Here is a 13,443-nt window from a genome sequence, read left to right on the forward strand (position 1 = left end):
GTCTTAAATTTTCCCTATGTAATATCCATTTATAACTTGAGCTCTTCAACTAATAGCCAGAGGTTTTAACAGGCTGGTTCAAATTCTGCTTTTTCACTGGTATAAACCTGAAGCAATGCCACTGGAGTGTATTTGTCACTCTTGCCTGGATTTAATTAGGGATTCATAATTGAGACCAGTGGTATTTCTGTATCATTGCTGCCTTCAGTCTGAGTTGACTTACTGGCGTTGCTCTGACTTACAGCTGTGCACACTTTGGCCCAGTGTTATTTGGGGACAGGCTTTGTGAAATGGGAGAAATGTGGAATGCACAACTGGAATCAATCTGGCCCCCTGACAGCCTGCTTGGAGTGCAGCGTAGGATCCATGGCCCGTCTCCTCCTCCCAGCAGGAGTGATGAGCTGGAGTTAGTGGCGTGGCAACAGCATGAATGTGGTATGAGAGGAGAATCGAATCCTTTATTTCCAACCTCATGAAAGTATCCCCGCTGCCTTTCTTCCAACAGTGCTCTCCCTGGCCAGATGTGCCTTATCAAATGAACAATGCTCCATCTCCAAGCTACAACAGTTCTCCCAACAGCTTCAACCTTGGAGATGGGTATGTAACAAATAAAATGCTCTGTTTTTCCTGTTGATTCGGTAGCCCTTGTGTGTATGTGTTTTGTGTATCCATGCATTTCATATCCTGGAAGAGGTCAAGGACCAGTTAGCCTCTCAGTACCCTTCCTGGAAGGGGCAAGATATTTTCCACAAAGGTTTTAAGACCTTACAGGCAGGAATTCCTTGTAGTGCAGAGGTCTGAATGTCCACTGATTATGTGGTGGCTGGGAGATGAGCATCAGAGAACCACCTAGACAATTCAGGCCATAAATTTGTTCTCTTACTTTTCTGTGGGGGTCAGGCAACGTACTATGCCCTGTTCCAGCAATTCTTAGTATCTTCCAACAAGAGCGTTTGAAGAGATGCTGATTGCTGAAAGCCTCTGACTTGGTATTTCTCCCTTATTTTCTGACTTAAGATGGCTTGGGACAGTGTGCTGAATTCCCAGTTGAACGGGATTTAAAGAAGCTGTCTGGAACAAAACAGTTAGGTTTCTAAGAAGCCATTCAAGAATGAAAGATAAACAGGAGGCATATTTAATTCATTAATATTGCCATCATAAAGAAATAGATGTAGTGGTCCTGAAATACCTAAGATAAGTCCTGTCAGTGTTTAGGGAGGGTCTATTAGAAATTTTGTGTAATAAACTACAGTTTAGTATGCTTAAAATAATACCAGGGCTGATTTAGAACGTCCCTTATTATTCTGTTTTTGTGAAGAATCACTATTAGACAATGGATTTAGTTAGGGGATTTCTGGCTCAGAATGGTTGAGTTTAGCCACACTTGTAGGTCACAACTTGCTTGGTTAGATGGGCTCACGTTAGTAAGTCAGCTGCATGGAAAATCTTGAATTAGGCCAGTAAACAGAGTTTTTCCTCAGTGTTGAGCAGAAACTCAACTGAGCAACAAAAGCAGAGTTGTGGAGTTTTTGTTTGTTTTTTGTACTAGTCCAGATTTTGGAAATCTTTTTAAAAATCTGATGGAGAGAAAAATCAAGTCAATATGTAACTTGTGACAGTTGAGTCAAATAGAGAAGGGGGAGGAGGATGGGCACTGAATGCAAAATTTAAAATAATGTTTTTTTCTCTTCCAACTTTATATAATTTTTTTTAGCAACAGTTCTCCAACCCACCAAGTGGAGCTCCTGCCTCCCAGCAATGATGTAAGTATTTGAGATCATGTTAATGTGGTGCTTTTCTTTTTTAGGACACTGGTGAACAGTTCATTTCAAGACCTTCTTATTCTTTTTGCAATGTAGCATCTCCTTCCTTCTGCTTCTATTCAAGATGCCCAGCAGTGGCTTCATCGTAATAGGTTCTCTCCATTCTGTAGACTCTTCTCAAGTTTTTCGGGTGAGTTTGAATGGTCCAATTATTTTGTCTTTATTCTCATTTGTAAGTGCAGCTCATGCTTCCTATCAATAGCGTCTGCTTCTGGCCACTGTTGATGGGATCACTAGTTGGATCTGGTGTGGTTGTTACTTTGTTCTTAGGTTAGTTAGCATTTACCAAAACACGAATTGTAGAAATAAAGAAAATAAGTGAAGTTGGAAGGGACTTCTTGAGTTCGTTAGCTCGAAACAAGTCCAATTAGATCAGGTTGCTTAGGGCCTTGTGCAGTTGTGTTCTGAGTATCTCCAACCTTGGAGGTAGTCCATGATCTCTCTGGATAACCTCTTTAAATACTTGACTATGCTCACAATGAAAAGCTATTTCCTTTTACCTACTCAGTATTTCCCATCTTTCAACTTCTGTCTGCTGTCTCCTGCCCTGTTACTGTGCACCTTCGAGAAGAGCCTGGCTACAACTTTATTGTACCCTCCCATTAGTAGTTGTACACAGCATTAAGATGGTGGAAGAGAGAAGTATTTAAGATGTTGAAACCTTGAGAAGCCTTTCTCTGACTTGCTTGCATCATGCTTAAATAACCTGGTGAACATGGCAGCAAAAGAAAATTGAGACATTGAGTAGTGGAGAGTGTTAAGTAGCTAGCTTGTTTCTGTATTGTCTAGAATATCTTCCTATGGACCACTGCTCTTCTAGCACTCTATTTTACAATGATTCATTTGCAGTGTCACCTCTCTCAATTTGCAACCTCTCCAGGCAAGTCTGTCTGGTTTAGCTTTGTGGATTCTCTCCCCCTCCCCTATCCTGCTGACCATACACAAAATTTGAAAGCTAAGATTTGCTTAACTTCTGAAAAAAAAATCTGAAATATGTAGGTGCTGACTTACTGAAGATGTCCAAAGAAGATTTTGTTCAAATCTGTGGGCCTGCTGATGGAATTCGGCTCTTTAATGCAATCAAAGGAAGGTTTGTACTTCTTCCTTCCTATTTTTCTTGTTATGGCAGCATCCCTTGATACTTTCAGTGTTAACTAGAAGTTAATCCTAGGGCTGTAGTGTTTAGACTTCCTTTTAACACTTCAGAGGGTTATCTTAAAGGCTGGAGATCAGAATGGTATTCAAATCCAAGTGCTGCCAAACTCACCTGAGTTAAAAATGAAGCAGCATAATGTGGATTTCCAGTGATTTATTTGCTACCAGATGATAGTTTCCATGTACCTCATATGTGACATTGCCTACAGTACCTCATCTTGTATCTCCATCACAGGTAACAAACAAAACAACCCCGGAGCCTCAGATGACTGTAAAACTTCATTTAGATGGCAATAACACTGTAAATTCTCCAGCTGCTTAGAATTTAAATCAGTAAAGGGAGGGTATTATGAACTGTATTGCAAATGTTGGATACTGTTTATTCTTATCTGGCCCTGAAGAGATTAAGGTGTTCTGCAGTCTACCACCACCTCTCAGGGTGCTCTTAGTAGACCTCCCTAAGTCGTTTAGTCACCAGCATCAAGAATTAGTTGGTTATTTATGCACAGCTTGAATGATTCCATCTTTCGTTGTTTGGTGGCTGACTGGAACAATTTTAGATCTAAATAACTCACTGCTGTCTTTTAATAATCTGTAGAAATGTAAGGCCCAAGATGACAATTTATGTCTGTCAAGAACCAGAGCATAACAGGTCTCACCTCCACCAAAAACGAGAGAATGGAGATGGCAGTCTTTGTGGTAAGTTTTTATGTATGGATTTTGTTAAGCACTTGTCTGAAAATATGCTTTCTGCCTGAGCTTCTGCATGGCACAGCTTGGTATTGTGTGTTTAAAGAGGTCATACTTATTCTGGTTTTGACACTGTTAGGTTAGTTAGCTTAGTTACAGGGCTACATTCACAAGCTATCTAAACAATGACATAACAAAGGGTCTGTTCTGTTCTTAACAATTACTGTAGCATTAAAAACTACCATCCCATCCACAATTTGCTTGTAGATATGGCTTGTTTGAAAGTGTCCTAAGAAATGGAAGGCTGGTATGTCTTAAAGTGGGGTTCTAGTTCTTGGAATTTCAAGGCTTTTGAGGACTCACTGCTCTGAACTGTCTCTCATAACACGCTCCAGAAGTAGGATCACATAAGAATGGAGACCCTACTTAGTTCTAGCACATAGTATTATCTAGACACAGTTTTTCTACCTGGCTGTTCCTACCATTTGGTTCAGATTTAAAAAAATATTGTCATCTACAGTAATCTGATTCACTGAAGTCTTTAGTTTGTGCCTATGGTGTCAATGGGATAACATCTAATAAAATACTACTTTTGTGCAACATCTTATGTGCTTTACTGCTTAATCAGAGCTACTTTAAAATGTCAAAATTTAAAAGTAGTAAAGTATATCATCCAAGAATAACGACATCCTTATAAGAGATTATTTTTTTTAACCCTATTATACATGTTATCATTAGTCCTTATGATTTCCTCTGGGCATGACTGACATGGGTTCCATTTGCCTGCTGTAGCCAAATGTTAGTTATTTTTCCACAAATCGTCAAGTTGCATATTTGGGGGCTGCTTTGAAGATACTAAGCGTGCTTACCTACTGTCAAGATTTGAAGCTTGATCTTAACCCCATACGGTTGTTGATATTGAGCATCTTGGTGTTATCTGTCATTACTATCCTATAATTACACTGTAATTACTTTCAACTTGTTGCAGTATATCATGCAATTTTCTTGGAAGAATTGACCACCTTGGAATTAATTGAGAAGATTGCAAACTTGTACAGCATTTCTCCACAGCAGATAAATCGAATCTATCGGCAGGGACCCACAGGGATCCATGTATTAGTGAGCAATGAGGTAAGGGATTAAAGCAAACTATCAGAGCTAAAACAGTTGTCTGTATTCTTGAAGTTAGAATGACCTTTTAAAGTATGGAATGAATTTTCAAGAAATGTTGCAAGATCACTAATCCCAAAAACTTGAAACAAATAATTTAAAGCATATCATTCATGCATAACGTTGATTTTGGTGTGATTTTAAGATTTTTGCGTTATAGAAGAGATTAAAAAAATAATTGATTGTTTCCGTTTCATTTTGGCTGCTTAAACAAATTCAAAAATGAAGATCTGAAGTGAGTTTCTTTTAAAATGAATAGGAAAGCTTTCTGAAGAAGGCAAGTTTGAAAATCTTTAAGGCAATTATTCTTACATCTCAGCCAATGATTACAGCCACGTAATGACTGACTGACTACTGGGTCAGAGTTAGCGCTGTGTAAATGCATACTATGATTCATGGACCTCTACTAGCTGTTTGTGTCCCATTATATGTTGGCTTAATTTAGTCCATTCCATTAACTTGTAGGTTAATAGTGAGTTGCCCTTCCTCTTTTTTCCCCAACTAAGTGACTTACTCATTCATGCACCGGAATCACTTAGGGAGCTTCCTATATAAGAAACATTGTTAAAACAAATGAAGCAGAGCATAGGTCTCAACTGGGGCCTAAATTGAAGTCTGTAATGCTTATTCCTAAAGTCTCCTTGCTATTTCAGCCTGATTAAATCTGAAACCTTAATGCTTTATGGATGTAAAGTGCTTGGAGGCAACTCTTGGTAGGGGAATTACCTTAACCAGCTTGGGTATAAGGCTTTAACTATTTACTTAAGTCAATTATTAACAATGTCTATTGCTTTATTTTTGTGGTTTTTTTTCTTGTTTTAGTAGCATAGTGGCAAGAATGAGGCACTGTATGAATGTACTTCATGCATCATTAGACACAGACACACGGACTGGCCAGTGAAGTTTGATTTGCGGGAGCAGGGGGTGGCTGTTAGACCCAAAAGAGTATAGGGAGATCAGTCTAAGGTGAAAAGGGTGTTTGATGTGAGAACTTAGAGCTGGAAGAGCTCTACTGCATGTACTGAATGACATTCAGTAGCTAGGAGAACTGTTTTGCTTAAAGCTGGATTTTCTGGGCTGATCATAGGTTCTGGTCACCTTCCCTCTGAAGTTAGGTGTCCACTGTCTGCTGCAGCTGTAGGAGACAGCTCCAGAATGTAATTCACCTCCTCTCTTCCACACAGCTGCTCTAGGATGGGATGAAACATTAACTGTGGACGAAGGTTAAGTGAGTGGTTCAGCTTGGATCTGAAGTGAGATGAGTCTTTTAGTTAGGGGCCTCACTAGAACCTGCAAAGGTTCTGAATAGATAGTTTCTCACGAATAACTCAGATAGCTTTAGATACTAATCTTACCATGATCTGCCTTGTCTCTCTTAGCAGTTTCATTAAGATGCCTGTGCTTCAACACAGTACAAATGGGTAAATGATTCCTGCAAGCACAGCATCTCTAGTACTGTCTGGTCAAAATAACCAGGTGGACACTTCTGAAATGACATTATGTTAACAACATTCCTTTATTCAGCAAAGCATTCATTCCTCAGGGCTGACCACCTCTAGGTATTATCCCAGATGCTAATGTAAATGCAGCTGAGCTTCATGGTTCTGCTCAATGTGTGTGTATAATACGTGTATGTGTGTGTGTATTACTATTGCTAGAATTTAGGAGAGGGTCTGTGTTTATCCAGCCTAAAACAACGGAGTTGTGCCATTCAAGTCAATTAAGAGCATAATCTGTAATAAAGTAGCTAGAGTGTTGTAAGAACTTGTAAGATCAAGAGTTGCAAAGAGGGCAGGTAAAATGCTGAACAAGTCAGATCAGTTCCAGGCAAGCACTTCAGTATAAGTTTCTCTTAAGCACATTAGTAGCTGTAAGGACCCTAACTAATCATTCATGTACTTTTAATGATCTGTGGGCAGGGTTGCTGAGAACTATGTAGGACTAGACACCAGAATTTGTTTGATAACTTTTCTTTAAAGGCAATACTGACACTGAAAGAATCTTAAATTAAATTGCTAAAAACATTTTGTGTTGGCTTTTTTTCTTCTACCCTTCAGATGGTTCAGAACTTCCAAGATGAATCTTGTTTTGTTATCAGCACATTAAAAGGTAAGTATTGCTGCTCCTCTTACATGTTTCTAAAGATATTTTTCTCCTTTCAGCAGGACTAAACTTTATCACAAACTCAGTGCTGGTATCCTGAAGAGGAAACTAATACAATTTGATATAAGTCAAGAAATTGCATCAAATTACTGATTGATCTATGTTTTTTTCTGTTACACTGTTATAAAACTTAAATAATTACTCAAATACCACTGACATAAATGAGCAGAAGGCCTTCTAGTAAAATGATAAAAGATTACAATGTTGTATTTTTTTGTAAATGTTTTGACCTAGATGTTCAACATTGATTGTCATGAATGGGTTGTGGAACAAGAGTGCAAACTAGTGAAAACTACCTAAGAAAACCTGGAGTTATTCGTTTGTGTTGTTTTCTAAAAGCAATGAAAAAATGCTTTGCGTTTCTTTATTACAGCTGAAAGCAATGATGGCTACCACATCATTTTAAAATGACCGTGCTGCACAGAAAGACTTTAACAGCCTAAAATTTAGTGCCTCACTGAGATTGCTACAACCTTGACTGGAAACATGAAGAACCTTCTGGATAAAATGCTCCTATGAACTAAGAATTACCAAACAGCTTAAAGAAAAACTTGCTTTTACAGATACACATTTTTTTCTTTGAAGCTGGAGTTAAGAACATCCTCAAAGCTTGTACATGTTTCTTCCTTCCTCCCTTCCTCTCTTCTTCTCCAGTCTTAAAAATTGTTGAGGTTTCTGCTTACTGCTTAGAAACATCTGCCTTGTACTAAAGGGAAATGAAAGATAAACAAAAAACAATTCTCTAGACCCCTCATGGTTGGGTGAATTGTTTTATTTACGGTTCTGAGTGTTTCTTGCTTTCAACACACACCCCATTGCTGATGGACATAGGCTCCCTGTGGCTCCTCTTTTACTCTTTGAGGTGGAGGGCTTGGGGCTAAATCCAGGAGCAGATTGAGCAACGCAGACGATGGATTTGGTGCCCAGTCCCCATCCATAGTGTCAACCCTGGAAGCCTGCAATTAGCTGCTTCCCATTTGTAGATGTGCTTGAAGTCCCAAGACCTTAGTCTGACCCGACAGAGCTTCTTTAATGCTTATCCAACAGAACAATTTTTGCAGGGTTCAAGGGAGGACAGGCAACCTGAAGCAAGCAGTTCAGTACTGTATTATATCTTTAGCTTTAGAGTAGTCTCCTTGCGTGGAGTATTAGAGGGTTTTTGGAGGAAATGTTTTGAACATTGAAAGCCATAGAGCTCATGACAAATTCATACCACAGATTTATTCTACTCTACAAAGTGTTAATTAACTGCTGTCTTTACTGTAACTGGGAATTACGTTTTGTGATCTTGGTGAGTAAGAGGAGGAGGAAATCATTAAAGTAAGTAAAACTGAGTTTAGATTGAGCCCAGGTAATGGATCATCTTAGTTGCTGCTTCTTATGTTCTTGCTGTTTCACTCTGGACTCCTGTTTCAAATATCCTCAACTACAGTTAACCCCCACACCCCTCCCCAGGTCTCTTGGGATGCCATCCAGGCTCCATGAAGCTGAAAAAGTGGTTTTCAGTGATGTCAAAGGCAAACTGGATCACACCCTTCTTGCATGGATGGATGATTTTGGCAGCTAATTAATAAGGCTGTCTCCCAAACTGAATGGCTATCTAGCATCAAATTCTTCTGCTTGAACATTTCATTTCTCCCTGAATTGAGACAGAAAAGTGAAATACCAACATTTTCCTGGAATGGAATTTTTTTGAAAAAAAAAAAAAAAAGAGAAATTGTCAGTTGGAAAACGCTGAATAAAACGTTCTAGCATTTTGGAATGGAAACGTTTAATTAAATCCATTTGACCCTTAAAGCAGCATCAGTTTTAGCTACTGTCGCAGACCTCAGAAATTACCATTAAAGTGCCTTGTGCGCCATGTCTCCCCATGGCCGAGCTCCTTGGCTGGATGTCAGATCCCATGGTGCACTTACCGTGGGTTAGTCAAAGGGGGAGTGCGTCATGAAGGCTGGAGGGCTGCCCAGGAGCCCAGCCTTCTGGGAGAGGGGGATGTACAGACCGTGAATTAGAGCTCCCAGCTGACACCGGAGGAATTCGGACAGACGGGGACTGATAATTCTTCTGACAAAAACGATGTGTTTCAAGTTTCCCCAGCAGAAATAAAGAGCAAAGTACTGAGAAAAGCATTTTTTTCACTAAAAGCATGAACTTTCCTGCAAACCCCCCACTACCAAAAGAAAAACAACAAAAAACACCCATCCCCACCATTTTTTTTAAACCAAAAATAATACTAGAATAGAAAAACTGTGTTACAATGGGAAAACCTTCAGCCAACTCATCTAATTGACTAACATTGCATACTTAGGCATGATTTTGCATAACTGGCTGTCCTGGATGGTCTGTGAATCGTAGCATTTATCCAAAATAGACTTTCATGCTTTGGGACATGGCAGTTCCACCCTGTGAAGTGAAGGAGCTTGAGGCTGCTTGGTTGAGGATCAGGTTGTGTAGGTGAGAAAAGTTGTGAGTAGTCTCTTGGAGTGAGGTGGTGCCAAACAGAGAGGCTGGGGGTAGCTTTGGGGGAAGAAATGCCTTTTTGGAAGATGGGAAATGCCATCTTTCTGAGGAAGATGAGGCCACATGAAACTTGACCCTGCCTTGAAGTGAAAGTGCCACTGAAGGGGAGTCTGTGACTGACCCAAACCTTTATTTCTGGTCAAACACTGGAACCAGGCTTCCTATAGATGTAAGTTCATGCCTCATGCCCGTCAGTGTTCAAGAGACTTTTGGACAATGCCCTCACTAATATGCTTTAACTTTTGGTTAGCCCTGAAGTGGTCAGGAACTTGGACCTGATGATCGTTGAAGGTCCTTTCCAGCTGAACCGTTCTGTTTTCACACCCAGACTGAGCTGTTCTTGCTGCCCTTTGTGGCACTCAGGAACTTTGTAAGTCCCAAGGCAGGTCATGGTGGAAGGTGGACTCCTTCCCTGTAGCCACCCTCTCAGCTCAAAACTCCCCAAAAGATGGGAGGGCAGGCTTCACTTCCTCTTGCAGCTACTTGCCACCAAGTACTGTAGGCACTGCCGAGCTACATCCGTGTTTCCCTCATGTCCCTTTTGTGTCGCTGCACTCTGAGGAAAATTAAGTACATAAATGACAGAAGTTAAGGTTATTGGCCTAGGCTGAACGATGTCATAGAGGTTTATTCTGTCTGAGAGGCAGCTGTGTCACCCCCTGGCTCTGCGGCCTGCTCTGCATGGCTGTGCATGTCAGGGGGCAGTGGGGAGTCCCCCGGCCCCAGTTGTGGCCCCGCAGTTACAGTTAACCTTCCGAAATGGGGAAGAGTCCAGCTTTGTTTGTGAATAGGTGGGACCTGCATGCCACTGTGTGCCAGGAGCTGCTATATGGTTTCTCTTGTGGAAAATGCTGTGGAAGATGTACATTGGCTACGCTTTTTCATGCCATTTTGTAATATTGGCCCGATACTGCATATCTGGCATTGCTGCTGTTGGCATACAACTGAGAGAGGTGGATCTGGCCTGACGAGAGGGATTTAAATTGGAGTTGCCAGATATAGTCAGTACCTGATCCACTTACACGTGATAGCCCTGCAATTCAGGGGGACAACAATAGTGAAACACAGCAGTGCAAAGGAAGGATAGAGGCAGCTTTGCTGTCATGGTTAGGGACTAAGAACTGTTTGCTTATTTTTACGAAGTATAACTTGTTCTTGGTTATTTTAGAAACAAATCTTGCCCGTAAGGAAGTATATGCAGAAGTCCTAATGCTATTTCTGTAACGCTTGATTAATTTTGAACAAAAATAACTCTGTTAGGGCTTTGTTATATTTAGATTTTTAAAATCAAGTAATTTTATATTGATATAAGGATGAATCTGACATTATATCTTGCTCTCCTTTCTATGCTGTAAGAAGGTATACCAGAGTACACAATCATGTAGATTATAAATATTGTTCTACGAGGTAGGCTCTACAGTTTTTATCTATGTTATCTTGTTTGTTGAGCTGTATAACTGTAATGTGTATGTAAGGCTAACGCCTACTTGACAGAGTAGTTCTAGTCCTTGTTGAACCTCTGTAGCCCCAACAGAAATTTGTGGGCTCATCCTCAAGTAGCATACACACCCATGAACATCTAGACACAGCTAGTTGGGTGTCTGGAAGAATGACAAGTTACTTCCGCTTGTCTCTGGCTGTTCGAAAAACACATTGCACCCTTTGCCCCTGTTGCATGATGCTGTGTAACCAACAGGTTGTTGTGTGTGGGCAAACTGACCGTGAACCATTGTGGCTGAGAAGGAGCGCTTGTGGTGGCATTGGTCAGAGCAATGTTAGTGTGAGACTGGGCTGCAGACAAACCTTCCTCTCTGCCTCCCAAAACACAAAAGCAGCCCCTTGGCCTAGTGAAGATGGTGAGTTTGTCTGTACAGAAACCAGGTGAAGCCTTCAGATGTTAGGGCTTTACTTCAGATGAGTGGCTTGTCTCACCTGTGTAAGTGGCAGGTGATTACCTGATTGCTTAGGCTGTCCCTGTGATTACAGAGGGTCTGGCATCCCTGGAGAAACCCATTCACCCTATTTGAAAATCTGACAGCCTCCAGAAGGAAGCTTTTCATTCTTCAAGAATAAAGGAAGCACAAATGAGTAATCTGGGCTAGATGTCTTAAGTTCTAGACAGACTAAAGGCAACGGAGGTAAGCAGCTCCCGCCCCCCGTCATGTGAATGTCCCAGAGGTATCTTGCATTTACACTACTCTTAAGTGCCTGTTACATTTTGTCTCTTTTTTTCTTCTTTCAGTCCCTATTTTTTTTTTAAGTAACAAATGAAACCTTCTGTTCAAAGTAATTTAAATTAGACTTTTTTATCTCTGCATGTTAAATTTGTAGGACAGACCTTTATCAGCTCTGGGTTTTAGGAGTCTTAACTAAGCCTTACTTAAGTAGTGTGGTACCCCAAACTGTCATCATGCATAGAACCTACAAGTAAAAGTGGTCTTTTTGGGGATGAAATGGCAGGAGAATTGTTACATGATTAAAAGCCATATGACTCCAAGCAGTGCTGCAAAGCCTAAGCCTGGGTTCTTACCAGATCCATACACTGGCTCCTTGGAATTATTTCACTGATTGTTACATTTTCTCTGAAAACTGAGTAAATTGATACAGATCAGTTAGTATGACTGTGACAATGGTCAGAGAACCCTTAGAAATGCCCGTTGTATGCCATTTCAGGGCAGAGGAGGAAAGGCACAAATAATCTGGTGATAGAAATTTGTGCCATGTGCCTGAGGTGGCAGGACTGGTGTTTGTAAAATTAATGCTCCTGTTCTTTCAGCGCCCTGCTTGGTTAATTGGCTAAAACCTAAATAATAGTCCAATCTGGAAAACACTGAAATTCTTACCGTCTTGGTGTGAAATTTAATGGACAGAACTTTCAGGAATTGCAGGTGGTAAAACGATTCTTGCAATTGAGACGTCCTGAATGGCACTCTCCTTTATAATGTAACATATACATATTTATGCATATATATATACACATACATACTGTACTGTATCAACACATCTATGTGCTGAGTACTTGTGTCCTTTGGCTTTAATTGGTACTCTGCTTTGTTTAATTGCATTTCAATGTAAAGAACTCTTGTTGGTCAAGCTTTGAAACCCAGTTATTCCTTGAGCAGAAACGTAAAAGTCCATAATAGCAGCTCTAGGTGATTTGGAGGTGGTACACTTGGAGTGATGTAAATTTGATGAATTTCTGCAGTATAAATTCCAGGCCTTGGTGAAGATGAGTATATTCTTGCACTAGCACTGCAGCTCTATAGTGCAGCTTCTGAAATAAGTTAAAGAAAAATAGATGGCTCAAAGCTTTGTAAATTAGTCAAAGCTACTCCCTAAGCTGAACAGCCATATGGTGAATTTCCTAGCTTGATGTTGTATTGCTTAAGCATTGGCTGTAATTCTAGCAATCATCTGGTGGATGACTGGGACAGGTTTTTTTTGTCTCTGTTTTTGTTTTTGACTGTTCTCAGAGAAATACTTGTATTCAGACTGTAGCTTGTCTTTCTCCTCCAATTATTAAATGGTTTTACTTTATGCTAGTAGTACAGATATTTTCTTAAGATTATAATCTGCTTGACAGCACAGGGTACTGAAAGTGGGGAGTGTGTGTTTGGTGTTGATCATAGCTACTGTAGGTGAATAGCAGAAGGCAGACTGGAGGTGTATGCTAACATCCTTGTCTCTCTTTTAAAAAGGGGTTAAGCTGGTGCCTAGTTTTTTGTGCATTTCCGATTTGTACTTTTTTTTTCTCCTTTTTTGGCCATTCCCTCAAAATTCTTCTGCTCCCTGTGGGGGGATGCGTTGGTAAGCAGCTGGTGTGCCTAACTTTTCCTTAAGTAGCCTGCTGTTTTTCCAGTTTGCTTGGGGTGAGCGTTTATCTTTCAAAGGGCTATGGGAGTTACCTCTCTTCACTGACAAT

General features: G+C 40.4%; 1 protein-coding gene across 1 annotated transcript in view; it reads left to right on the top strand.

The window, feature by feature from the left end:
- The window catches only part of TFCP2L1 (transcription factor CP2 like 1), a 32,815-nt gene extending 24,020 nt beyond the window's left edge, over positions 1-8,795 (top strand). Inside the window, exons 8-15 of the mRNA XM_035569581.2 lie at positions 506-597; positions 1,715-1,763; positions 1,860-1,953; positions 2,823-2,913; positions 3,577-3,677; positions 4,657-4,799; positions 6,896-6,947; positions 7,375-8,795. Of these exons, the coding sequence (XP_035425474.1) occupies positions 506-597; positions 1,715-1,763; positions 1,860-1,953; positions 2,823-2,913; positions 3,577-3,677; positions 4,657-4,799; positions 6,896-6,947; positions 7,375-7,412 (660 nt within the window). The 3' untranslated portion in view covers positions 7,413-8,795. The remainder of the gene's footprint in view (positions 1-505; positions 598-1,714; positions 1,764-1,859; positions 1,954-2,822; positions 2,914-3,576; positions 3,678-4,656; positions 4,800-6,895; positions 6,948-7,374) is intronic.
- The last annotated feature ends 4,648 nt before the right edge of the window (positions 8,796-13,443 follow it).

This window comes from Cygnus atratus, chromosome 6 (genome assembly GCF_013377495.2).
Source record: "Cygnus atratus isolate AKBS03 ecotype Queensland, Australia chromosome 6, CAtr_DNAZoo_HiC_assembly, whole genome shotgun sequence".
Taxonomy (NCBI): Eukaryota; Metazoa; Chordata; class Aves; order Anseriformes; family Anatidae; genus Cygnus; species Cygnus atratus.